Genomic DNA, 27,152 nt, shown 5'->3' on the forward strand with positions numbered 1-27,152 from the left:
GATACTATGCATTTATCAATTTTAACCTTTAAGGAATCAATTTTGATATTAAAAGTATCAATTTTAACTAAAAGTAAAACTTAAATAGATTAATTAAAATAAAAAATTTCAATTTGGACCTATAAATGATCAATTTTGACGTTAAATTGATTAATTTCTACCTAAATATGATTCTGTTTTCACAATTTCATAACAAAGTTTAATAAAATGATATTATTCTATCATTTTATGGGTGAATTTCAAACAACAAATAAATAGTCAATAAAACTATCAATAATAGTGTTAAAACATTGCACAATACAAGTACTCTTATTCAATGCATACATGATGATTTTAATAGAACATAAAAATACTTGGTATTCACTCCAAATATACAAAAAGATAGATAGATTTGTCCATGGTTTTCACTCAAAATCCATCCCCTTTTTTTTGTCATCCAAATAAAAAATAATCTATTATTCTAAATTTTTTCCCGTCTTTTCTCTCAACTTCTCTCTATCCAAATAAGTAAGAATTACGTGACTTACCCTCCAATAAAAACCCACTTATTAGTCACCTCCCTCTATGGCTCGGTATAAGAGAATAAAACTGAAAAACATTCGGCCTATTTGGTTAATAGTATTAATTGGTAGTAAAGAGAATGATTTGTAAAATAAATTTTCATGATATGTATCATGTCATTACCATATTATTAAAAATTTGACCATATAAAAAGATTTATTTTTTACAATTTTCTATTACCACCTAATACCTCATGTACAAGGGTTAATACATTGAAATGAATTTTGTTTAAAAAATGAGCTTGTTGAAGAAAAATAATTATAGTCATTAAATTTATCAAGAAATATTCTTACCAATATTAACATAACATTTAATACCCGTAACCAAACCAAACGTGCCAGTAAAATAATGAACAAATAACTTAGTGAAAAAATGAAATAGAAAAGATAAAATATTAAAAAAAAGCACGAAATAAGACGAAAATCAACTTATTTCTAAAAATAAGCGTCTAATTTCCATATCTGAGGTTTGATTCTGTTTGTAGTTAATAACTGCGAACAGTTGCTTAATTTTTAAAAAAACAAAGAAACTGTTCCCAGTTAGTATCTGAGAACAAGGCTGTTGACTTTTTGACACTGCTCGCGGTTACTAACTGTGAACACCATCGAGCATAATGAGCCTGTTAGTGACTGTGATTAGGGTCAAAAAAGTCAACATCAGTAACTGCAAACAACTTCTTTGCCTTTTAAAAACATTAAGTACCTGTTCGCAGTTACTAATTGTGAATAAAATCAAACCTCAAATTTAGAAATTAAACGCTTACTTTTAAAAATAAGTTGATTTTCATGTTATTCAGTATTTTTTTTAATAATTTATCTTTATGTATTTCAATAATTCTAATTTAGTCTCCCACCTACCCTTCTAAAAACCCTTATTTTTTTAGCACTCGGTTCCCACCATCTTCATCACTCGTCCATTTTCTTTCTACTTGCTCACTCTGAGACTTCCAGAAACAATGGAGGTCGAAGAAAACGCCGAAATGGCTGTCATCGAAGACATCGAGAAGAAGCAGAAATTGAAGATCAATTTCGCCGAGCTTTTTGGTGAAGATCACGATGACGAACCAGAACAAGAGCTTGTTGTTGTTCCGTCGAAAACTCGGCGTCGGAAATTGGAGAAGGAGAGGAAATCAGTGGCGGACGATGATCCTCCTTCTTCTGGTAGTGAAGATTTGTCATCGATGAGTGTTCATGAATTAAAATCGGCAATTGATAGGTTTAATAAAAATATATCCATGTTATCTGGTAAATTGTCTGATGGTGGTGCTAAGCTTAAGGCTAAATTGCAGTGTTATGAGGATGAATTGAAACGCCGCCATAATTGCCGTTCTCATGAGGTCTCTTTGAGTTTTTTTACTCAATTAATGTATTTTGACCATTAATATCTTTAGTTGGTCACTGATAATGCAAAACAATATTTGGAAAACATCTATACTAGATATGAAGTTATGTCTTCGTGGTTTGGAATATAAATTAATTGCGTTGGCAAGATAAAATTTCGCCTTGCCAAATTCACTTCTCCTTTGATTATACATCCTACGTTTTTTAATCCGAGCTTTTTGTATAATTATTTCAATGCACCTTATTAGGCTTATATGTGTTACACTTGATTAGTTGGTAGTTATTAGCTATCTCATTCTAAACCTGAAATGGTTTTTGGTTTGATAGTGTTGATTTTTGATAGTGTAATTTATTTTATAAGTGGATGGTAGTGTGTTGTATAGGAAGATATATCATTGTTGCAATGTCAAGTTGGTCTTTGTGGTGACATGGAACAACGTTTTAATCTCCATGCTTTTTTTTGAAGTCCTAAATGTTTTAATGGCAATTTCTTTTTCTTATTAACGTGAGAAAATTTGGAAGAAGCTTGAATGGCGATGCAAAAAACACTGCTTGTATTAGTTTTTCAAATAATGGCCAACTCGTACCATTTTGATATCTTCTATTCTGCTGTTTAATTTTGCTCACATTTAATTTCTTCTCACATTTCGCTCCATGGTGTGATAAAATTAATTTTCAGGAATGACTATTTTCAAGGAAATTAAATAAGTAGTAGTGATTTTTTTTTCTTCATTTAAAATTTACAGGTTGCTAACGGACTCATGAAGCCAATGGACTCAGATATTCTCAATATTAGAGGTGATATTTTCTTCCTTCTCGTTTATCTATATCTTGTACTTTAGCTTATGCATAATTAATGTGGGCTCTTGAGGTCGTAATCTATGTATTTGTTATAGACATGGGACGCTAGTTCAACTCGGTAACTTGTGTCACTCATGGCTGCATGTCCAAATGTCAAACTTGGCTTCTTTTGTAAACTTTTTTTGTACTTTTGATCGAACTCGAGATGTTGGATTTTTTAACTCAAGATATGGTCATGAATGATATAAAAATGAAATTGTGATTGACATAGGTACACAATATGCAATCACATTTTGGGCTTATTTTATTTAGGAACAATTAGTGTTAGGATAAATGAGTTGGCATACCCTAAAATGATAGAATTTTATTTAGGAACAATTCCACTAACTTTCCATTACCATTCTCACCATTTAGTACTGATTACCAAACGGCCTTTACGGTTTTCGTGTGCAGTCTTTTACAAGAATTCGATGTGAAGATTGAGAAGTTTCTTTTTGTTGCACAAGGTTTTGGGATTTTAGTTATCCGATGTTATCTGGTTGATGACTTTAGGCAGGGTGTAAGTAAGAAACTTTATGCAAGCATTTGCTTGCTAGTCTTTAACAATGTTCTCATTGTTGCTTGTAGGTCTTTTCTTAGGTAATTCACCATGCCACCATTATATCTATTTGTTCAACCTCTTGTATTTATTTGTGCAGTGAGAGATTTCATACTCTGGGCGGTGAGAGCTTTCATATGGAAATTGTCTATAGCCTTGGTTTATACACATGTTTTGCTTTAAAACAGAGAACCTGGGTGATTTATGTGGTTTTCAGTTATCATACTGGATATTTGTTAGCTCTGTAATGACAGTAGTGAGTTCTATTCTCACTATGTGTCTCAATGTTTTTGGAGGAAGTTGGTTGCATGATGCTTTGAGTCATGGGATTACTTCTCATTGGTTGTGGGATTGTTGGAGGTGCTGTTTGTGTGGTTTGTGCGCTGGTGATCTTAGTTTTAAAATGACCTTAGGGTGCGGAAGATAGTGCAAAATCCTGGATGTGGTCACGGAAACAAAACCTCTTTTGCAGTTAATGCAGATGGTTTTGTAGTTGTCACGATCTATAATGTAGTCGTGCTAAGTTTGAATGACTTTTTGATGATGTCGCAATGCATCCAATGTTTTACATTATGCTGCGGACTGTGGAGTTGTGCGCCTGAAACTGAGGCCAGAGATTCCTGATGCGTAACTAAGGCTCAGAGCTGCTAAAAGAGGCACATCTCTCACCAAAAGCAAGATTCAGTCCTAGGCTTCCAGCTCCTTAGTGCGTCTTGTGTACACTAAATTAAACAGGTGATGAACTTTATTAGTTGGGGCAGACTGCTGTTTTGGCAACGTTGTGGCGTACATTTGTTTCTTTTAAGGGAACATTTGCTTTATATTTTTCCCGCTTCCTTGCCGCGTGAGGCTTTTTCTAGGTACATTCTGTTTTTTAGTGGAGCAGTAATATTAGTATCGTTGGAAGAAAAAAATAATCTTAAAGTACATTGAAGATTTATATAGTCGTCATAATTGTGAAACATCCTAAAATTGCTAGACATTCTTGTTACCTGATTCTAAGTAGTTGAGTAATCACTCCTTTTTCCTTGTATGGATTAATAGTTAAATGTAACTACTGGTCCAAAACTAGTTGGTAATCCGTTTGTTGCACAGTTGTGCTGCAAGGTATGTGTTGGAGACTTGGAGGATATTCTGTCGATGTTTCTCTGTTTGATACTTGACGCAAGATAATTGGTCTACTTTGGGGATCACCGACACGTCAGGGATAAAGTCTCAGCTGTGTTGCACTCTGGGGTTTAGAGGCTTGAATAATAGTATGATTGGCATGCTAATTAGTTGTGCATGCATAATTTCATGATAGAGGATACGTCTAATTATGTTTTTGTCAGACATGTAGACTGCTGTTCTTTTGAGACTCAAACATAGTGTTGAAGGTACAATTGAAATTAATCTTAAGCTTCCTATATTTTGAGGTAACACTTGGCAGTGGTTCATGCATCATGCATTCAAGGTCCATGTACAATGCTTGTCAATCATGTCACCACTTTTTCCCAATAATATCATTTCTTTTGCCTAAATAAATGAATTAGATTTTGTGCTACTTCTATCCATTAGCTGATTTTTGTTAAATTAAATGAGGCAAAGTGAAGGTAACAAAGGTTATAGGGTAGTATCATATCATGGGTTGCTTTGATGGAATGCTAGGGATATACTAGTTCATTAGGGCTAAAAGGTTGTTGCCTCTTTGCACTATGCAGAACATGATTGCTGATCCAATATCTGATTCTGAGTTAATGCCTTATAAGGACATGGCACTAAGCAAACACAGAGGTTGTTCATGATTATAACTTTGGTGAGTCTGTTTTACAAACTTTTCTAGTACAGCTAAAAAAGGAGCTTGTGGGGTCCATACCATGGTGCAAAATATGTCCAAGTTAACTCAAAACGACCATTTTGGAACGATTTTCTGAGTGCTGATTATATTTTTGCTTGATGAACACCATTGATGATATAGTTTAATTTCTAGAACAATGCGGAGGAAAGGATGTTAAGAAGAAGATGTGAAGAGTCACTTTATTCAAATCTGTGACATCTTTTCTTTCCCCATCTTTGGACCCTTTATCCCTTTGATAACTACCCATGTGAGTTCTGACAACCGTCAACTTTTATCACCTTTTAAATATATTTTTTTTCATTTAAACTTTAAAATGAATTAAGTAGGTGGGCTTTGAACTTCTTCTCTATTAATTTGCTTTTTTTTTTTTTTTTTTCAATTTTGTCCTTTATTCAAATATCACGTACTTTCCTTCTTTTTTATAATTTTTTGTTTTCATTTTTGTAGGACCTTTTCCCCTCTAATTAGTTGGTAACAATTGTAATAAATTACTAGTGATAAACCAACCCAGCGAACAACAATGTTAGCAACTAGAGAATCGTGAATATGAATCCATACTACGTATCTAAGGGAACTGTGAATTATTTGACACTAGGCTTGACTAATTTTTCATCCTTGGTCTATGAATCATGTGAATCCTTAGACCGCGAAATCAGCCGCATTGATCGCGATAGACCGTTACCAAAACTATTTTTTGCACTATGGTTTGGGTCATAAATATCATCCTACATTGAGTTTGATATTTTTTCTAGTAGTGATGGCCAAATGGGTAGTTTCACTATTTGACATTGGGAAGTTCTGCTCAATACAGTAAAAAAGTTCATTATAATAAATAAAAAAAATTTGAAATAATACTAGGTTTGTTTCTATGTTTTTAAGATTCGTGTACACATGTTAGATATGAATACATGTCCCAGTGGTGGATTTGACTATTTATTTAAAGATTCCATGATTTTGGCCAAATTGAAGTGTTTTGAGAGTCAAATCTGTGTAGGAGTGTCAAATACATGACATGATTGCTTGAGGTAAAATAATGAACTTGAACAACAAAGGTCTCTTCTACTTGAACAACGGCTTGTGCATATTTCATGATTTTATCTGAGGCTGTCCCTACTTTATGCAGTTTAGGCATCTTATATTTTCGGGTCTGTTGCATTATGAAAATATTCTTTTTATCTTATAGTCACCTTTTAATTTGTTCCTACTTTTCAACATGTACTTCATTATAGAAACAGGCTTCTGGTGGATAAAGCGTGACTGCACGGTGAGGTTTTATCGGGCCACTATAGAGTTGTAATGTAGCAAATCTTACTTGTGTAAGAGGTTACTTCTAGAACTCGAACCCGTGACCTTTCAGTCTCATATTCACATATCAACATTGACGGGGCATTGGGGCTATTTTGGACTAACCAATGTTAATTTTAATGTTTCGAAAACTTAGGAAACAAAATTTGATACAATAGAAGCTAAGATAGGGTCATGATATTGTCCAAATACATTGATCATAACAAGTAGGAAATATAACCATAACATCAATCATAAGTCAAAAGTCTTTTATCACAAAAGTAGAATATGACATATTCATAACATTAGAAGAAAAAGGGCACAGACCAATTTTTCATCTTGATGCAATCGAGAAACGAGAGATGTTAATATAGAATATTGAATTACGTTTCCGTATAGTTTTGGTACGAAAATTTGGCATCGTTTCGCGTCCTACTCTTCAATGGGCTGACTATGAATCATATTGAGAGTAATCATGGGTGGATGTGATAACAATATTAGCATGTTTGTGAGGGAAATGAATTTGCTTAGATATAGTACAACGCTAATCTTGTTGATGGTTCTCTTTGTAACTTTGTATATTGTTGGCGGTGCCTTTGCTGGTCTTGGGCTAATCTAGGTTGGCTAGGGATTTTTGTCGTTTTCCCTTTTTGCACAGGATTTTTTGGTGTTTTGAGTCCTAGTGGGGGTGCGGGGTGGGGCTCTCCTTGTGCATTTCTATATTTTTGGTTATACAAATCCATTATTTTACATACTGTTTGTTTTGATGTGTCATAATCTCTTTTTGTCCCTTTCTGATTCATTGAGTTCATACATTGATAATTCATCTCACTAAATGTGTTATTTACGTTGATGTTTATTTGGGCTTGCTGTATGATAGTTTTGGTTCTATGTTCTCTTTAATTGATTTTGAAAGAAGACTAACTTAGGAAGCACCCAATCATGTGATAGGTTCTTTAGATGAATCTAAGCGAGGAGTGCCATCATCTCAACCCTCTTCAAGGTCTAAATTTGCTGACATTTATATCAAGAAAATGGAAGATGATAATTCGAAATTGGAACAGAATGTATGGCTTCTCTTATGTGACTGCAGCAATTTAATCTTTTTAGTTAATTAGTGCTTCTATTTGATTCTGCTAATTTTGCAGACCATTAATCAAGCAAGCAATGCATTTAATCAAGAAATTTCATTTATTAATCCTTGTGGCAAGTTTAAAAGGAAATCCACAGAGAGGTTACCAGAAAGCAAAAGAGCAAAACCTGGGCTACGTTCCAAGGAGTTTTTGGTGTGGAAGCCAGAAGACCATTTTGTTCGTTATGGTGGAAAATACACGCGACTACATGAAAAGCTGGCAGACAGGTTTTCTTCAACTGGCTCTTCTCCTCTAGTAAAGGATCAGATGACTGGCTCATTTACTGACAAGTATGTTTTTCTATTTTGCTTTTCCGTTTATTGTTGCATCCATTGTGTTCATCTCTACCCTCTTGATTAGACTGATTGACTCCCGTGAATTAAAGGAACTCTCCTCTCGTTTAGACTGATTCATTTCCATGAATCAAAGGAATTTTTTAATAGTAACTACTGGACCTTTGATGACAAAGGGCATAGTGGTTTTTGCTTTTATTTTTGTACTTCAGCTGATGTATCATCCCAAGGGCCAAAGGGCATAATATGGGGTGGACAACTGGACTTTTGGGTTTGTCATTTCTTCTATAGCTACACTCTAATTCAATGTGTGAATTCTCTTCTCCTTGCCGTGTTGATGTTTATACAGTTGTTTATGCTCATGTTTACCTTATTGAACAGATGATTTCTTTCACTTATAGTTGTTTATCTTTGGTTCATGTCGGCGACCCCATATTGTTGGTAATGAGACTTTTGCATTATTGTTATTTCACTTGTAGTTGCTTTCGTAATGTCTATGATTCCAAACTTATATGTTTCAATTTCTTGTCTGCTAGCAATTGTTTTGTCTAACAATGATATTTATAAAAGGGATCATTTCAGATGTCATGTATTCTAAATGATTTTGTATATTGCTTTGGTATTTTCATTTTATGTAAGCAACACTCTTGTAACCCAAGGGCTGATACTATTGGAGGGAAGACTCATGCCTATGTACTTTCAATGGTGGAATTTTGTGTTTGTGTTCAAATTGTTTGTTGAACTTTTATTTGGCTTGTTATTCAAATTAAATTTTGTTTATCTGTTAACAGAATGCTGATTATTTTTTAAAAACCTTTATACAGGGATGGTTCTCGAGCTTTGGATTCCAATGGCTCAAAGAATGATAAGGTATGTTTTTCTCGCTTGATATGCCCCCTTTCTTCCACATCAAGCTAGTTTCAGACTGAGTGAAATTTTTTTCTATGACAACTTTGTCTTTGGCAAAGCACATTTAGCTTACTGCATTTTGTCCACAACTGTAAAAGTTGTGTTAACTTATATTATAAGAGTTGATACTGTACCACCAGTCTATTTAGTACTTCCTCTTTCCGTTATTGTTGGACATTGACCATAAAAAGCACATTTTTTTTTATCAAATGGGGGCAAACCCTATAAAATGGAGGGAGCACAACATATGAAAAGAGGGAAACCCTATATTTTCTAGAAAGTTCATTTTTTAAGATGGATAATTGGAATTTTTTGCTGATTGATTCTGTTGCCCTAACTTAGGAAGGGGCCGAAGGGCAGACTGTTGTTTTGGTAGACGAGGAGGAGCATGAGTTTATTGAGGGAAACCAAGAAGTCAAAGAACTATCAACCAAGTATGATAACTTCAAGCATTTTTGCTAAATCTTTTGATTCCATCACAACTTTTCTGTTTATACTGAAGTGGTTTTATTGTGTATCATCTACAGGTATAGCGAGGGCAAGATCTATTATCCATCTAGGTATTGCTCTTCACAGCAGCACATTCACACAATTTAGCTATTGTACCTGCCTAAGATGTTCTTTGATGCAATTGTGGTGGTTTTATGAATTTTTTTTTTTTATGCAGGGAGGATCCTAAATCTCTTGAAATCTTATACTCAGAATTAAAATGCTTAGAACATGGAGAATGCTTGACCTCAACGATCATGAACTTTTATGTAAGGTATATAGCTAACACCTTGCTAGCGACAACAGATGTAAAAGTCAGGATTCAATGGGTTTCCATAAAGTCATCTTAAGTTTAAATTTCCTAGGCATCCATGCTTGGAGATTTTAAAGGGTGACAAAGTTCTTGTCCAAGAGAAATCTTGGTGCCTTGATGGCCATGATTTAGTCAGTCAATGACGTTCAATAAACAACAATGCCACAGCCTTAAGTCCAAAATATGGGGTTAACTACATAGCAAATTTTTGTATCTCTACTACCCCTCTGCCCTTTGAGATCCATGGAAAACTGTTAGCTGTTCATTTCTATGGTTAGCACAGCCTGCACCCCTTCACCTATTATTTGGGAAAGTTTTGACTTGCTAACGGTTAGCGCACTGTAGTGGTAATTTGAAATTGTAATCTCCTTAGGATCAAATTACCCTCTACATGTTCTTGTTCGATTTTTGGTTCATCACAAAGTCTGCGATATTAATTCATGTGGAACACATTTCCTTGCAATGCTTTCTTGAATGGCTGCTGCGAGATGGCAATTTACTTTCTGTAAGACTATTCCATTCCACCATACTTGGCTACCCCCTATCTCCACCCCCCATTCCTCTCTGTCTGTATTTGAAATAAATATTCAATTGTTTGTGTTGTGAAGCTTGGTATCATGCCCTTGCAGGCTGCAGCCTTATCTTTTCTAGGACTGTAAGAGAATCTCTCATTTTTAATGGATTGGAGTGAGATATTTATGTTGTTCTAAATGGCTTTTCATTATATTTACATTGTTATTTGCAAGTACAGAGATGTTTTGGTATTTAAGATCTGCCTCTTGGCTCATCGGACGAACCTTTTGTGATGTTCTTGAGTGTTGTATAGTTGTATAGGTGTTTAGATTTGACTGTGTCACAATTCTTTTCCATATTAAGCTTCTAAGCTATTTCACCATTCTGCAAATCGAGAAATTTTTTATTTCGTTGTATTTAGGTTTATTTTATCAGTATGTTTGTGGTTCTGAACTCTTAACATATCGTTTGGTAATGCTTCTTGGAACTACTAAAAACTTTTTGGGGATAAAGGGAGGACAAAAGTCATATTTGGGCCATTAGAGGAGGAGTTGTTCAGTGAAAATGTTGCTGTCTGATTGAATTAGTTCTAGCTGGAATGATGTTATGGATCGGATATTCTGAAATTATGACCGTAATGCATAAGATGACACATAATTTTGGTGGCTGGTGAAGTGAGATGGGAAATATGAGTGGATAGTTGGTTCTGCAAATATCATAGTTTAGCGTCAGGCCGGGCTCGTTAAAGTTTTGACTCGTGATCCTACTAGACAGAGGTGATAAACAGCTAGTAAAATTAAAAATTTATGTTTTCGTTGCAATGGTTTAAGTTTTAACTTTTAAACAATTACACCAAGAAGTAAACTTCCAATTATTTATTTTTTATTTTATTTTATTTTAATTTGCGCGTACAGAACTTTCCATTACTTGATATAGAATATGTACACCCATCAAATCCATATGATTTGAACCGTGCCATTCACTTTGCTTCTCTCTTACACTCCTTCTCTAGGATATCCTGAAAGGAAGGCCTAAAGAAAAGGGGCTGCATTTTCTAACTTTATGTGAATCTGATAAAGTTCCCCCCACTAAGATTATTGAACTGCATTCCCTAATCTTACATGAAGTTTAATTTTTGGATTTTCTCATTCTCGTTATGGGAGCTTTTTTGTAAAACTTCATCTCTGATAGAAACAAGTCTAAAATCGTTCTTATTTTCATCTTTTTAAGACTTTGACCGTAAAATTTTACAGGTTTCGCACCGCATCCGTCCATACCCGCCTGCCTCGCACCACCCCATACCTGCCCCCCTTAGTACTTTGTAATTATGTTGTATATCTTATCTAAAAAATAATTGACAAAAAGTCAATGAAACTAAAATTTCCCTCATTAAAAGTACTTTGTTTTTAGCTATAGATAAAATCTTATCTGAAATATGAATTTTGAATGTATTACTTACCAACAAATGATATGCTGATTTATTGACTAAAAGTTCTGGTTAATATATTTAATTACATTCCATGGTTTAAATAAATTTAATTATAAATTTATTTAATGAGCAATGATGATTGTGTAGGGTGCTTATAACGCGTACATTAAGTGAATACAAGGTGGAGATAGTTGCATTATTTTCATCTTTTCACGTAGAAAGTAGGTTTGAGGAAAAGTAAAATAAGTTAAGTTCCAGCAATGGCTACTGACGTTCTTTTAGATTCAGATACAAGACTAGTTTAATTAAGTTCACATAAGGTGTAAGCTCAGATTAGTCCAAATGAGTTCTAATAAGTGCAGATGAGGTCTATTTAAATAAGCTAAATGTGAGGTAAAAACAGCATGAACCTTTTTTAATTTGTCACACTTGCCTGATGCTACCACAGTTACAATGTGCGATGCCACACTTGCAAGAAGTAACTTCCACAACTCTGTTCACTTATACAAATGGGGACATAATTAAGCATTCATTTGTGATGAAGAGTTGTTTGAAATTGAAGCATGTTGTGCAAGCAGCTAATCTCTTCTCTTAGTCGTTTTACTGTATTATAGATCCAAGTTTTTTCTTGTAAGATGACTTGTGAGAGTGACATTTGTTGTCTAACTTGCTGTTTCAATTCTCTAGATTTCTTCAGGAACTTCACTCACCAGCTCATTCGTTGCAGTACAAATTCTACTTTTTCAATACTTATTTTTATAGCAAGCTCCAAGAAGCTGTATCATACCAGGTGCTCTCTTAAGTTCTATCTCTCTTTCTCTCAGGGAAATAATGGCACCATATATCCATTTAACTCCCTCGAGTATGTTTGAGGTTTTGATTTTAATCAACGTGATTTCTTGTGGCATTCATCTAATGACTAAGATACTATCTTGCCCTAGCTTACTAGCTATAAGCTATTTCATTTAAAGTTTTAACTTCTTCATAATGGATGGATCATTTGAAAATTGATAATGCTTTTTGTAATGTTTTTCCTTTCTGGTATTTTCCTGACTAATGGCTTGTTCTGTCAGAATGCTTGTTGTATCTATCCCAGCAGCTTCTTCATGATTGATATGTTAAGAAGTTATAAACATTGAATTGAATGTGTACTTTAGGCAGTTATATGGTTCTTATTTCTTAATCATCATTTTATAACCACTATGTTGTATCCTTTGTTATATTCATCCTGTCAAATATAATACATGGCTAGGTATGTATTTGTAATTTATTGTTTACTAGCATCATCAATATACTGGATTTGAGATGCCTTGGAATTAAGACTTTGAGATCATTGTAGTTCATATTAATATCGGCTGTTTTGGAGGTTGTTTCGTTCATGTTGATGAATCACCCATTTTGTTCTTCTTCAGTGCACGTTTTGTCTTCATCCCCACAAACTTCCTCTCTATTCGTTTTCTTCTGATTTCTTTGTGCTCTATTTAATGAAGTTCAAACAGTATGTTGAATTAAATTTCAATTGATCTTCACCAAGGAATAATATCCCAGTTGAACTAAAAACTTTATTTTTCTGAGTGAGTTAAACATTTTTTTGGGCCACTATTAAAATTTATGCCAATAACCCATTCCTGCAATCCTACAAAGAAGAATAGAGAACTCGCATTTTCTTGTCTTGTTAACAATATTCTTGCCTACTATTTTGAGTATCAAAAATGGAAATAATTGTACAATATGTGGAGTAGCTTAATCTATGATGTCGCTGATTTGGAGTCTTTCATTATGTTTGACTGAAGTCCTGATGCTATGTTCACTTGCTGTTATAAGTGGTAACTATTTTTCTTTGTTGTCAATTGCAGAAGAGTGACAAAGAAGCTTTCTTCATGAGGTTTAGAAGGTGGTGGAAAGGTGTCAATATATTTCAGAAGGCATACATTTTTCTCCCAATAAATGAAGAGTAAGCTTCAACATTTGATATTTGGAATTTTTCAGAGTCTAGATTTGTTGATTTTTTATTTTAGTGGTTTGGGGTTAGTCCCCATCTAATATGCAGTTATCTTAGTATTGCATTTGCATATAATATTTGTGTTTGACTGTCTTACATCTTGTTTGTTTTCAAATTGGGTAACCAGAAAACACCCTGTTGGCGTAGGCTTAAAATAAATACATGCAATTCATATTTTGCATTCTATATCTTCTTTCAAAGTTTTACTGATGTGTGTTTTTTGGGTTTTTTTGCTAGTATGGTGGCTTTTATATTAGAAAATTCTTATTAATATGAAAAACTTTTCAATTTGAATTTTGAAGCGATATTTATATTCAGAAATGCGTATTCTAGAAACTTAGAACTTGGTCATAGTAGTCTAGACTTCTCTTTACTATTTCTTTTACTGAGATCCTCTCCATTAGTGAGTGTGCTTGTTTAAGTTAAGATCTTGTTTTTTAATTCACTATTATAGCACTGCCGTCTTCTGATATATTATCAGATACTGTCTTTGGCATTTTCGAACTCATGACTTTTTATTCTAAACATGTCCATAATGGTCAAGGTTGCAACTTGTAAGAAAATTGATACTAGACAATAGAGTCGTTTTAGTGTCATGAAGCCTTGATACTTGTTTCACACTCTCACTAGATGAGAATTGAATGCTTCTGCTCTTCAATATGTGTGGGCATAAGTAGCTACTTGGGGCATAAATAGCTACTTGGATGTTTTGTATGCTTCTGCTTTCAACACAATAATGTGGATTTGCACAAATGGGCCTCAAACAAATTGTAGTTGTATGTATAATGAGGCTGTTTTTCAGGACTAGGGTATTATTAAGTAGGGTAAAGCTATCAGCAGAGGTTACTTTGTGTTGTCTGATATAGTAGCTCATAGTTTTTTAGCTTTTTATTCTCTCCGTCTCATTGATTTTGATACCTTTCTTCCATTAAAGCTCTCATTTGGGAAAATGCAATGTAGCAAATTCAATGGAAGCGAGGGAGTATATGTCTGGGTTCATGTTAAGGAAGGGAACGGTGTTTCATGTTGCTGGTACTGGTTCTTAATCTGTAAGATCTTGCCACTTTTTCTTCAGGTTAGCATTAGGGTCTATGTTAAGGAATAGTTTTCTCCCTGGTAAAGAATGAAACAATGTCTTAGTTTTGCTTCTTGCTAAATCGTGATTTTCAGTTTTAATTTTGAATTTTTTTGAAACTAAAAAAATGATATTGTTTAGCTTTTTCTTTCATGATTCAGAAGGATTCGATATGTGTGACACTTGCATTGCATGCCTTTTCTCTGAAATGGATGTTTTATTCCTTCAGATTCTTAATCCTGCATCTAATCGAATCCTGAATCTTGGTTGAGTGCAAACATGTGTTTTGTGTCTTGTTGAACTACGTGAATTGATGAATTGACGATCTTTTGAAAGTTTCATCCAGCGATTGAGAATAGAATTTACTGATAAGCTCCGTGCCATCCAGTAAATGTGCGAAATTTATTTTAGATGTTTTCTTCTGTGATATATTCTCGTTCCCATTCATGTCTGTCGTCTGGATTCTATTCTTGTAACTAGCAAGTGGAAAATATTAAAACCCAATAGTTTTAATACTTAGTATTCTCTTTTCCACAGTAAGCATTGGAGCTTGGTAATAATATGCATCCCAGATAAGGATGGGGAATCAGGGCTGACCGTACTCCATTTGGATTCATTGGGCTTGCACTGTAGTGCTTCGATTTTTGATAATATTAAGAGGTGAGGGAGCTTAATCGTTCTGATATGATATCATGCATTGTTAAAGTTATAATCTTGATTTGTATGTTTTTCTATCATGTGAGCTTTGATCAGTTTTGTTGTGCATCATGCATTTTTATGAGCAACTTCATGATGATGTTTTTTCGATTCTTTTCCAACAATAATGTTATTTGGAAACTATTTCCAACGTTACGTTGTAGGGAAACTTAATTCCCATTCAAATTCCACGTAGGATAGGTTGTCAAAATTTTTTTTTAACTTTTTTTTAGCAAACCGGCATCTGAGATGGCGGTATGATCTAAATTTTTTTAATAAACCGCTTTCTAAGAACACGATTTGATATGAATGATGAAAAAAAACATCATTGTAAATACCAAACCGCCATTTGAGATGGCGGTTTACTTTTGTATAATTTTTTTTGCCTTGTGTAACAATTTTGCCATCATCTCAAATACAAACTTATATAGCACATAGGTATTTATCCTTCATAGAAATTCCTTTGGCTCAGTGGTTAGCCCTTAAGGTGCTAAACTGTGAAGTTATGGGATCGAAACCATTGCCCCACATATTCAGTGTTTTTGTTGCTTTATTTCAATTTTAGAATAAAGCAAACTGCTATCTCAGATGGCGATTTGGTAAAATTACCAAATTGCCATCTGAGATGGCGGTTTACTCTGAATATATTTTTTTCCTAAAAATCCGTCTGACGTGGACGGTAGAGTGGGAATTATTTTTCCCTGCAATGTAGATTGGAAATTATGTTTTGATTTTGCAATATTTGGGGAATAGACTCTGATTTTTCTGAGATGCTATCGCTTATTGTTTCCCAGCCATATGCAAGCTTCCATATGGGTCGGGGGTTTGCTGCTTGCTTGAATTAGTTATAGAGAAGTTTGTATCATTGAAGTAAATGATTATGTTCTTTAAAAAAGTGTAGTTTTTTATTGAGTGTTCCAAAGACTTGCTGTAAAAAAACTATTGGAAAATGGAGAAAGTAGTGCAAGTTGTAGGAATGAATTAACATCCATCTCCAAAATATATATGGAGCTGGAAACGTTAGTATATGAATTCTGGATGCTGGTAGAAAAAGGCAAGATGTGTATGTTTACTGATTGGGAAGCACACATAAAAGCCAGGTCGGCTGGGGTTTGGTTTTGGTCGTGTTTTTTTCGTTGGGGAAGGGGAGTTGTTGAGCTTCTGAGGGAGGAACAGATCATGTACTTTTCCAGCCTGAGAACCTCTTATGCTTTGTTTTGTCATTTGGGAGCTCTGCTGCTGTAAATTTAACAATTTCCTGTTGAGATGTGGTCTTCTGGTGTGCATGCATGCATGCCTGCGACTTTTCCCTTGGTTGACCTTTTGTTCTGGTTTCTCAATGATGAATTGTTTAAGATCAATTTTACCTCGCCATTAAAATCGACCATAACAATTCAGTTTAGGATCGGAATTTTGTTCCGGTTAAAAGCTGATTTGTTGGCAAATGTTAGTAATCTTATAATTGGAATCTTCTCATGATCTTTCAAAATTCAGAAAGTGAATTGTGATGGAGGATTATGGAGTTCATGCTATGATTGAAATAGTTCCTATTGATATAACTTCGTTTGAACAAAAATTTAGAAGTTTGTAATCTTTGGTTCTCTAAATGTGAAACACTGTTGTTCTAAGCCTTTTCCAATGGATTTGATACTGGCTGAAAACTTATCCTCTTATTTTATATGTTCTTCAGTTTATTGGTAAACGAATGGAAGATTCTAAATGAAGATGTTGGTGCTGTTAATGTTCCCATACCTGAGAGGATATGGGAAAACCTTCCCCGCAAAATGGACCAGAGAATTATTGCGGTAATTATCTTTCTATGGTTAATGAGGGTAGGCCGAGGGGTCTGCATTTATTAACACTTGTTTTTATGTATTCCTTTTTGGTTGGTTTATCTTCTTTTTTTCTGCTTGGATTTTTATCTGTGTATAAGTTTTAAACTGAAGGTAGCCGTAACTTGTACATGTTCTCTTTTGATTACTTACCTCCATTTATTGACATCTGAGTTTCTGTCCTTTCTTAACTGAGAATGTTAGAAATTTTTTCTCTCTAGTTAGCTCATAGAAGTAAACAAACTGTGTTCCTGGACAGTTAAAGTTGGTTAGGTTGGGTTGGGGTTTGGTAGTTCGAGTTCAAATCATTTGCAGGCCAGGGCGCTTTGGTTTAGGATATAAAATGGTCGCTTGTTACTCTAATTTTCAATTTCTAGTATTTAATAGCAGTAGTACTGCTGAAAAGATATTTGGTCTTGTTTGCCGTAGTTCAAGATCCATTTTATCAGCAGTAGTTCAAGATCCATTTTTTCGGGTTTGTTCACCTCAGCTTTTCCCAGAACTGCTCGTAAATGCTCTTACTTACATCCACAATCGAAGTTTTAGATTCAGATAGTGTGACTGTGCACTAATAGTCAGTCATGGCTGAAGAAATTTGGCCATTGACCTCAATGAGGAATTTGAAAAAAATTTCATGGGCCAACAATTTTTAGATACGGTGTGAACTGTTTTGTGTGTTACTCTTGGGTTTGGCTCGAGTAATGTGCGTCAAATGCTCCTTGTAATTTTGCAGATTATTGGCTCGAGTAATATACTGTGAACTACAGCCTACAGGACATTTATATTCCATCACTTATGGAGTTGACAAATTATGGTGATATGAAAAATTATGGATTATAAACATAATAGCAGAGCTTACCACTTGTACCATGTCTAACAGGAGTACCGAGTTAAAATTTATGAAATTTGTAAAATGGTATTATTTGGGCCCACATACCATTGAACCTTTATTCAAATTTCTCTAGCCCTTAGTCGAAAAGTTAATTTATTTCTAGGAAGTCCTGCAGTTTTGAACAAGTTGAATCATCAAAATGCCATTCAAGTATTCAATTGATCTCTTTGGTGTGAACATTCCTGAATGTGCTCATTTTGTAGATGGATGTATATGGTTAAATATGTTATTAACTTCTACGTATGGATTCCGCCTTCACTGTTGACCATCATTGGTGTATGTGCCATGATTTGGTAGTTTTCATGGATTATATTGCGTATCCAAGCTTACAAACGTCAAACTCTAGTAGTTTCAACTTTTTGATTTACACTTTGTACTGGGTGATTATCATTGTTCAATGTTCATCTTAAATTTTGACATTTGCTCATCTCTTTTTGCCTATTTCTATCCCAACACAGGTTCCCCGGCAGACTAATGATTATGATTGCGGGCTTTTTGTATTATACTACATGGAGCGCTTTATTGAAGAGGCACCGGAGAGGCTGACAAGGCAAGACTTGAATATGGTACGTCTTAAACTTTGACATTTGCTCATCTCTTTGGTGTGTTTACAGATTCACGATAATCTCTTGCTAATTTTGCTTCGATATGCTTACATTCCTTTATTATTCTACTCAGTTTGGCAGACATTGGTTTAAACCTCAAGAGGCTTCTAGATTGAGAGGGAAAATCAAAAAGTTACTCCAGCATGAATTTCACAAGGCACTAACACAGGACAATTGTACCTGGGAACCTGTTTGTTTATCTGCAAACGCTAAAACAGTGGAAGGTGTTAACCAAGCTCAAATTTCATGATGGATGAAACCTTATCCTGTTTATCTATACTTGGTAGAGACTAACTACTGCAGAATGAAGACCTCTCTCTCGCTACATGCGCATAGCGCCAACCAATGAAGGTGCTGATGCAGAGCTGCACATACATTTTCCAAATTAGCTTTGTATAGGTTAGAGTTAGTTCCGGAAGCCCATCATTACACCGTGACAATCAGATATAAATCCTTTTTGGCAGCTTGCATTAAAAAAATCATTTCTTAAATTTGTCTTGCTCATTGTACAGGATGGGGCGGATATCTGTAATCAACAGTAGTGACTTTAAAAGTCATCCTAGCCTCCTTTTGCTAGTTGCTTCAGTTAAGGGCAGGGCTTTCTGTAGAAAATTTTTGGAGCTGGAAGTAAATGAAATTGGTTTTCTGTGCTTCATTGTAGTGCAGATTTTTGCTTCTCTGGAAGTAAAGTCATCCTACAGGCTAAAGGTACGTTTATCAAAAAGTAAAATTCGCTTTGAGTTATAGATTTAAACCCTGTTTGAGGTTCATAAACTTGATTGGATCTAAATTAAAACCCAATCATATTTGGAAAATTTGAAAAAAATAAGATTTTTTAATAACTTCAATCAAAAAATAAACTTTGGCCAAACTTTATTCCCAAAATAAGCGTTTTTGGCCCTAAAGCTAAGCTCGGTACATAATCGTTGTTACTAACAGTGAGTATAAAGAAATGATCAAAAAATTTAGTCAAGGGTAAAGTCGCTATTACTAATAGTGACATATGGGTTGACTGATCAATTATAAAGTCGCTGTTAGTAACAACGATCTTATGCGTGCCTAAATACTGAACCAAAGGTGAAATGAGGAAGGAGTAAGAAGACTGCTGTATTTAGGCACGCATAAAGTCGCTGTTACTAACAACGACTTTATAGTTGACCAGTCAACCCATATGACGCTGTTAGTAACAGCGACTTTACCCTTGATTAAATTTTTTTGACCATTTCTTTATACTCGCTGTTAGTAACAGCGATTATGTACCAAGTCTAGTTTTGGGGCCCTTATTTTGGGAATAAAGTTTGGCCAAAGCTTATTTTTTGACTAAAGTTATTAAAAGGTCTTATTTTTTTCAAATTTTCATCATATTTGAATTTGATGAACAGTTTTCTTCTGAAAATTATTCAAAAATAATTACAATGCAATTAGATATTGAAGATATTTCTTGAAATCCTAGTGACTAATAATTTATACAAGATACAACCTCATAATAACTAAGATCATATTAATAATCCATAATAAATCCCTTCATATTATACGACTTGCGCTTATATCTTCCAAATTCCAAACATTTACCAGTGCCAACACTTGCGCTCATGAAACATAGCTTTAATCATCAACAATGTAAACTACCATTTACATTTGACAGTACTGATTTGTGTGTACAATACTTTCCTTACAGCAGTAAGCCTGAATAAGATCCACGGAACATTATGCACCTAGCAAAAAAATTATACAGCCATCAGTAGATTATAGTCCGTGTGTGATATAAACAAAAACTCATATGTAGGGCAATGGCGTCCAATTCTTCAAGCTCGTCTCGTCTTGCAGTTTGGTGCTAATGGTGCAGACACGAATTAGTTCTTCAATGGTAACGTTTGTCAAAAACTCGTATGACCGTTGAGCAGGAACCAAATCCCCCAAGAGCACAATATCAGCTATGTAACTAGAAACCTCTATGTTAAAGTGTCTGCAAGATTACCAACAAAATATAATAGGATATGTCTTGGATCTTCAGTTATGTACACTTGGGGAACTAAAAGCTTGCAGATTTCAGAGCATCCGCTTCCTCTTCTTCTCTGGAGTTGCATGCACTTGAGTTTTTCTCCCGTAAATCTTCTGCTGAAAGTTCTCAAATGCATCGGATACTCTAGCCACCTGCATAATGTGTTTATTTTAATTTTTTAATTGCAGATTGACAAGGAACATATTTCGATATAAAATTGTAGCATAGTCATAGTTTTTTAGTACCAGCTCCGGCTTCTTAGAGTACACCCTCACTATCCTGTCCAGATTACATGAAGGCAGTAGCTGACTGATCCTATCATCTTCAATGCTGAAGGTCTCATTAGTATCATAGTCCTGAAACAACACAAAAAAATGTTCAATGACACTTTATTCATGAACACTGGACACATAATAATTTATCCTGGAATCCTGATGGATGTGATATCACTTTTGTTACTCGAACACGGTTACGTGTGCAAGTTTTAAACTCAGAATTGATGAAAAGATCTGTTGTAATCCAAAGTGATCCAAGTGTCCAACCCATATTCAAGTGTCAAGGATCTGACTCGGACTCGGGTATTGGAGGTAAAATAGAATCCCAAGTAACACAGTGATCACTAGTTACTATAAAGTAAAATTCATGGAACAAGACTTTCACTTGCACCCAAACAAACATTGAGGAAATCAATCCAGGTAAAAGCACACAAGTAATTCATACCTGAAAGAATTTGATGCTGGAAACAAGCAGGGGGAAATTGTCAGTATGAATGAGGAATATCGCTTAAATGATCAAAAATCGACCCATTCATAGACTAACTTTCATACCTTTGAAGTGGGTTATTCTTTCCCTTGGTCAGATCAATCTTGACATTGGTCACAGCTATATCCTCTTCTTTCAGGATCTCCCCACCATTCACCTACACAAAAAGATTTTAGAGAAAAAAATCACTAAACAAACATGAATTGTCATAGCTTAAAATATATGTCCTTGTACCTGTGAACAAACGATATCTTCCGGAGTAATTTCCTTAAAGTGCTCAAGCTGGTCTTTCGGAACAATAAACTCATTGCAATACTATGAGACATAAAAACCAGAGGTAACATACAGGTTTTCAGACTATAAAATTAAATAGACATAAAAGGTACTGTATAGAAACCTGATACAATTCTCTCCTCCTTATCTTTAAAATCAAATCTCTGGCTTCTTTGAGCTCTGGACCGTTACTAATTTCAATTCTTTTAATGATTGTGTCATCCAACTATAATTTCAGAATTAGAATACAACATTAGAGCAATAGGATTACATCGGCAACATGGAAGGAATAAAAGGATTAAACCCAAAGTTATAATACCTTCCAAAATTCAGCAGGATCCATAACCTTAGAAATAATTTGCAGATGGTCATTTGCTTTCAACAATGCATCTACGACCATGAGCTCAATTGCCTGTAGAAATTGGACACTTTCATAAACCATACAGCTATTTCCTTTGCATCAGCAAATTTCTAGGAGGTGAAACATTTTATGTCATCAATCACCAAAAACATAATTCCAAAACATAGACAATATCTCAGTAATAAACACACCTTCACTTTTGCATGTGTATAGACAGTTCGATGCAGATCAGCACGGGTCACGAACAACTTGTGTACAGTAAGATCTAGCATAATTAAGAAACGTGAAATTTAAAATATTAATAATGACTGTTCATTAGAAGTCTATTAAGTGATAGTACTGACATTCCTTGGCTCGGTAACAAATTTCATTATCCATGACTCGCATTGTCTGCAGTAACCTGAAAGCAGCAGGTGAACATCTATGCCTCATGATTAAATTAGCAAAAAAAAGCTATCACATGTAAAATGAACTAAAGAGGACAAAATTAGCAACAGTATGATATGTACAACATGATTTTTGAAGAGCCAACAAATGTAGAAAATGGCATATGATACCTCTCAAACTGAAAACTACAACTAAGACCACAAGCCCGAGAATCACGAACAATATAGTCAAATCTGAACGTGAATAGCATAAGGGGATATTCTATTAGCCAAAAAGCAAGCAGAGCACTAACACCAAACACAGACGCAGAAGTGTGTAAGAAATAAGCTTACTTATCAACATCAATGCCATTGCGTCCATTAGCAACAACATCATATAGGAACCTCTTCTCAACATTCTGCAGTCATAATGCATATGGAGACACACAAGTATATTTGTTAAAAAAAGGATGTCCAACTCTTAGTACATACATTAAAAAGATCATGTAACTGCAAAGCCATCAAATACCTTTACATTTGCTGAGCCGCGTGCTGTGCTGGAAACGATCATATCCTATCAAAGGATGTATTGACAAAAAAGAATTAGAATCTGCTTAAAGAAATTAGATTATAGGAGTAAGACACGGCAATTCTTCCATTGTAGTTAAATAAAAATGGTCTTGGGACCAAAATACACGTTCAGAATTGAAGCAACAGATGAGGACAATTTTACGCAAAGGTCTCTTTTGACAAACTATGCCAGCTAAAATGAAGAAGTCACCAGCAAACCAAATCCAATTTTATTAGGGGGTAGAATTTAAAAAAAATAAATTTAGCTACAAAAATAGTACTGCGTCTGCACAATGACAATCACAATTGACTTTCACAGTTGCCACTTCTCAAGAAAACTATAAAAGTGAACAGAAAGAACAAGCTTGTTGAGCACTCTACCTTCACTCTTTTTAACATATCTTCATCCATATCTATGTAGTTCTCAGCAACTATGTGATCAACCATTTGTTCAGACATATCCTCATGAGACCTATAATCATTCAATACAAAAACTTTTCTTTAAAAGGTACTCCCTATGTCTCATGACTTTAATACAAGTATGAATCTTGAGCAAACTAAAGAAAGAAGAAAAAGAGTAAAAAGGTGTTATTTATGGGGAAGTGGGTGAATTGTGTGAATGAGAGGAAAAACTTAGTTAAATGTGTGCATTAGAATAAAAAAATACTGAGTCATGACTAGGGGTGTTCCACTAGCCAGGCCCCCATCGGCCCTTATCCGACCCGTTTTTAGAAGGGTTGTGTACGGGCCGGGCTATAAATGGACCGAGCTGTAAATGGGCTCTATTATTATCAAAACGAAACGGATTGTAAAAGGGCTTAAAAAGGGCCTTTGTAAATTTAAAATAGGCTCTACAAAAAATACCTATATTCGTTTAATAAGCAGATGTTCTTTCGCAGGGCTTCATAAACTCTTGCTGATAGTACAGCAAAATGTTCAAGACTCATGTACGCGGTGATATGAAGATAGATTGTAAACGAAGAACATTATACATTTGCATTTTGATTAACCGACAACAATTGCTTTTAAGTTTTTAATATTGTGCTCCAACTTGACCCATGTAATTGATGACAAAAATAAGTTTACGCCACGTAATTGAAGCCAAGAAAAAGAACGTATGTAGATTGAATGGCCGGGCTAGGCCGGATTGGACTTGATGGGACCAACTCGTTTAAAGCCCGTTTCCTATTTCATAAGGCCCGACCTGATCCGGCCCGTTTCTTTTAGAGCCCGACCCTACCTTATCCGGCCCGTTGCGCAGGCCTATTCATGACCAAACATAAAAATGTAGCAAAACCTATGCGACTTACTAAGAAAAAAATGCTGAAAAACCCTTTGGGATAGGGGAAGTAACTTGTAACGCTAAAATCAAGATCATTCCAACTCAAGGAGTTCTAGCAAAATTATTAGTCAAAGGAATACCATTTAGCACCGTTTAGAACCTTGGGAAGAAACCCACTCTCAAACATGTGACTGAATGGACCATGACCAACATCATGTAGTAGTCCTGTGAAACATAGAAATCTATGATTAGAGATTTGGTGATTACATGAAGGCAGATGAATAATTGTATAGAAATATAAATCTTACCAGCAAGTTTGACTGTATTTACATCAAACTTTTCTATGTCAAGCTCCAAACCCTGCACAACAACATGCCACTATACTTCATTCTGACGCAAAATATCAGCAAGAGGTACAAATCTAAGCTAGGATTTCAAAAAAAACAAACAAAAAAAAAAAAGCTGTGATCATACTTGGTATTTCCTGATTTCATTCACCGTTTCCTCAGCAAGATGATACACTCCGAGTGAATGCTCAAACCGAGAGTGCACGGCCCCAGGGTAAACCAGGTGTGTGACCCCTGAAAGAATACACGCCATTTAACTTATAAGGAGTTTGATTCATATACATATAGCATTTTAAAGGCATTGAACAAGAAAGCACTAAGCGATAGATAGACAAACTCGGTCTTAATAATCAAGATTGTGTAGATAGTGTCCATTTGACTAATGCAATGTTATAACCATCCCGGCAAGTCTAATTACTAGAAAATAAAAAGATAAACTTTGAAAGTTCAATCATTAATGGAAGTAGGAAATGACTGAATATGATAACAAATGTCAGCATGTGCCATATATTGCCAAACAATTCAACAGAGAACGCTCTAACACATCATAAGAAAAGGAAGGATGTAAATTGTAGCAAGTAATCATTACAACAAGTAGAACTAAAACCCCTTAAACACAAGTCAAAATCGAAAGAAGAAAACAAAGAGAAAAAAAAAAAGAATACGTATGACTAAGTTACACAGACAGCAGCTTGTAGCTGTCCTTCAAAGTGAAACTCACCAAGCTGCTTTAGATCACGTAGCCTGCAAGAATAAAGATTTAAGAAAAAAAAATTAGTCAAATAAAAAGTAGAAAGCCAATAAAATGGGAGAAATGACCAGCAATGTGGATGACTAGCCTTTGGAACTCCTTGGTATCAATGAACTCCAGTGCGAGCTGCAAATCAGCAATGAGATTCTCACATTCGTTTGACGTTAATTAAAAATTACACATAAAATCACTCTATGAGAAAAGGCTAATTAATTCTGAACTTCAGTTTCGTTACAAATAGAGTAACTGCGCACCAAATCGCCAGAAATGCAAAGCATAGCAGTAAAAAATAAGTCCTCAATAATAATGATCAAAATGGTATGAGAAACTCTAACATATATTAGACTTTATTTGTAAATCAAAATTCAAGCGCGTAAATAGTCTAACTGCGGGTCTGCGCCAGTCTTGCCAAATTAACTCAATATTGAGATATAAACTAGTACTCCCTGTCTTGGAACATTTTCCTATTTTGCCCATCCCATTAAATTGGTTGCACATTCTTTACTCGAAGTGAACTCACACTCCTCACATTTCATGGATCCTTTCATGTATCAACACATATGAAATCTTTTGCTTTATTATAAACCAAAAAATACTTAAATGTGCTATTCCAAATGATCTATGGAGGGGTATCTATTACTCCTAGCAACTTTGACTTTCCTGATTTGTGATTCAACACATCATAAAAAACGTGAAAAAAATAAAGCGTTAATGATTTATGCTCTATAAATTCAACAAATTCTTATTATGAAAAATGAAAATTAACTCGTACGTATAACGACGAATAAAACATGTTTACCGCAAATAAAACGAAAATTAAGGAATTTACAGCGTCGCAAATTTCTCGTAACTTCCACATTCAGTCATTCAATTCTATTTGTAATCAATTCCAGACTCTCTTCAAGTCTACTTCAATTTTATTGGACGGTTATTTCACCAAAAAAAAAGTTAAACCTCCGATTCACAAAAACATTTGCAACCGATAAAAAAGCGACCACAAAATTGAGAAAGAAAAATCAATAACATTAAGAAATACAACATGAACAAGAAATTTCCACATCATATTCGCAATATCTACGCATAAATTCGTCGGAAGTGAAGCGACAGTCATCAACGCACAATTATTTCAAAATCAGCCAAAAAGAAGTTTCTTCGTGCAACATCAATTACTTGAAGAGGAAAAAATTATGTAAAAATTTGAGAAATACAGCAAGAACAACACAATTTCCACATTATAAGCACACTTTCTGCGCACAAAATCGATAAAAGTGAAGCGACAGTCATCAAAACAAATTTGTTGAAAATCAGGAAAAAAAACTTCTAGAAACAATCAAAAAAATCAATGAGACAAAAAGGAATAACTAGCAGGAGTAAGGAATGAAGTTCAAATTTACCGAATCGACATGTATGAATCCGTGTACATTATCTTTGATATTCTTAGTTGAAACTCGAGAATCTGAGTAATTGTGTGTAATCATCGACTTTGGAACTACTTCTCCCATTGGTTCGTCTGACAGAAAGAAACAAAGAGGAGAGAGAGAGAGAGAGAGAGAGAGAGGAGAAAGCGTGCAAGAAAATTGGAGCAGGAAAAGGAAGGTTGAGGGAACCGCAGAAATGAAATGAAACAGAGAGAAAATGAATGGAAATTTGATGGACTCCTGTATTATTTATATGTGTGGGTGATAAGTGACAACACGAGGGTATGTTTTGCGTCCATTGCAGGACTTAATTAATTTAATGGAAAATACTTTTCAATTCGATTATTGAATGTTTTTTTTTAAACAATTATTGATGCTTTTGAATGACTATATGAAAAGATTATTTAATATTCTCTTTG

The 27,152-nt window shown here is 34.6% G+C and overlaps 3 protein-coding genes across 7 annotated transcripts; 2 read left to right on the forward strand and 1 right to left on the reverse strand.

The window, feature by feature from the left end:
- The first annotated feature begins 1,430 nt into the window (after positions 1-1,430).
- LOC130820417 (ubiquitin-like-specific protease 1D) lies at positions 1,431-19,257 on the forward strand. Of its 4 annotated transcripts, none has more exons than XR_009045196.1 (15): positions 1,431-1,897; positions 2,648-2,699; positions 7,373-7,488; positions 7,570-7,844; positions 8,672-8,717; positions 9,099-9,190; positions 9,284-9,316; positions 9,424-9,519; positions 12,188-12,290; positions 13,357-13,454; positions 15,115-15,237; positions 16,964-17,078; positions 18,456-18,563; positions 18,676-19,001; positions 19,115-19,257. XR_009045196.1 is itself a non-coding variant. In XM_057685778.1 (14 exons), exons 1-14 carry the CDS (start codon positions 1,517-1,519, stop codon positions 18,850-18,852), a joined length of 1,815 nt encoding a protein of 604 aa, XP_057541761.1. In that variant the 5' UTR covers positions 1,431-1,516; the 3' UTR covers positions 18,853-19,257. The 4 variants fall into 4 exon arrangements, 2 of the variants coding, with proteins under 2 accessions (XP_057541761.1, XP_057541762.1); XR_009045195.1 differs by having other exon boundaries at positions 18,676-18,953; XM_057685778.1 differs by having other exon boundaries at positions 18,676-19,257.
- On the forward strand, positions 19,116-20,525 carry LOC130820419 (uncharacterized). Its single transcript, XM_057685783.1, has 2 exons — positions 19,116-19,310; positions 20,389-20,525. Exons 1-2 carry the CDS (start codon positions 19,116-19,118, stop codon positions 20,500-20,502), a joined length of 309 nt encoding a protein of 102 aa, XP_057541766.1. The 3' UTR covers positions 20,503-20,525.
- Positions 20,526-20,615: 90 nt separating this feature from the next.
- LOC130820418 (uncharacterized) lies at positions 20,616-26,978 on the reverse strand. Of its 2 annotated transcripts, XM_057685781.1 has the most exons (19): positions 26,710-26,978; positions 25,404-25,441; positions 25,286-25,308; positions 24,692-24,798; positions 24,526-24,577; positions 24,358-24,442; positions 23,317-23,407; positions 22,895-22,939; positions 22,720-22,784; positions 22,558-22,620; positions 22,345-22,400; positions 22,192-22,265; positions 21,959-22,051; positions 21,764-21,865; positions 21,601-21,681; positions 21,432-21,523; positions 21,325-21,340; positions 20,850-20,960; positions 20,616-20,756 (listed from the first exon to the last, which is right to left on the reverse strand). In XM_057685781.1, the coding sequence occupies exons 1-19, from the start codon at positions 26,815-26,817 to the stop codon at positions 20,652-20,654; spliced, it is 1,407 nt and encodes a 468-aa protein (XP_057541764.1). In that variant the 5' UTR covers positions 26,818-26,978; the 3' UTR covers positions 20,616-20,651. The 2 variants fall into 2 exon arrangements, with proteins under 2 accessions (XP_057541764.1, XP_057541765.1); XM_057685782.1 differs by lacking the exon at positions 22,558-22,620.
- Between the last annotated feature and the right edge of the window lie 174 nt (positions 26,979-27,152).

This window comes from Amaranthus tricolor, chromosome 8 (genome assembly GCF_026212465.1).
Source record: "Amaranthus tricolor cultivar Red isolate AtriRed21 chromosome 8, ASM2621246v1, whole genome shotgun sequence".
NCBI classification, from domain to species: Eukaryota; Viridiplantae; Streptophyta; class Magnoliopsida; order Caryophyllales; family Amaranthaceae; genus Amaranthus; species Amaranthus tricolor.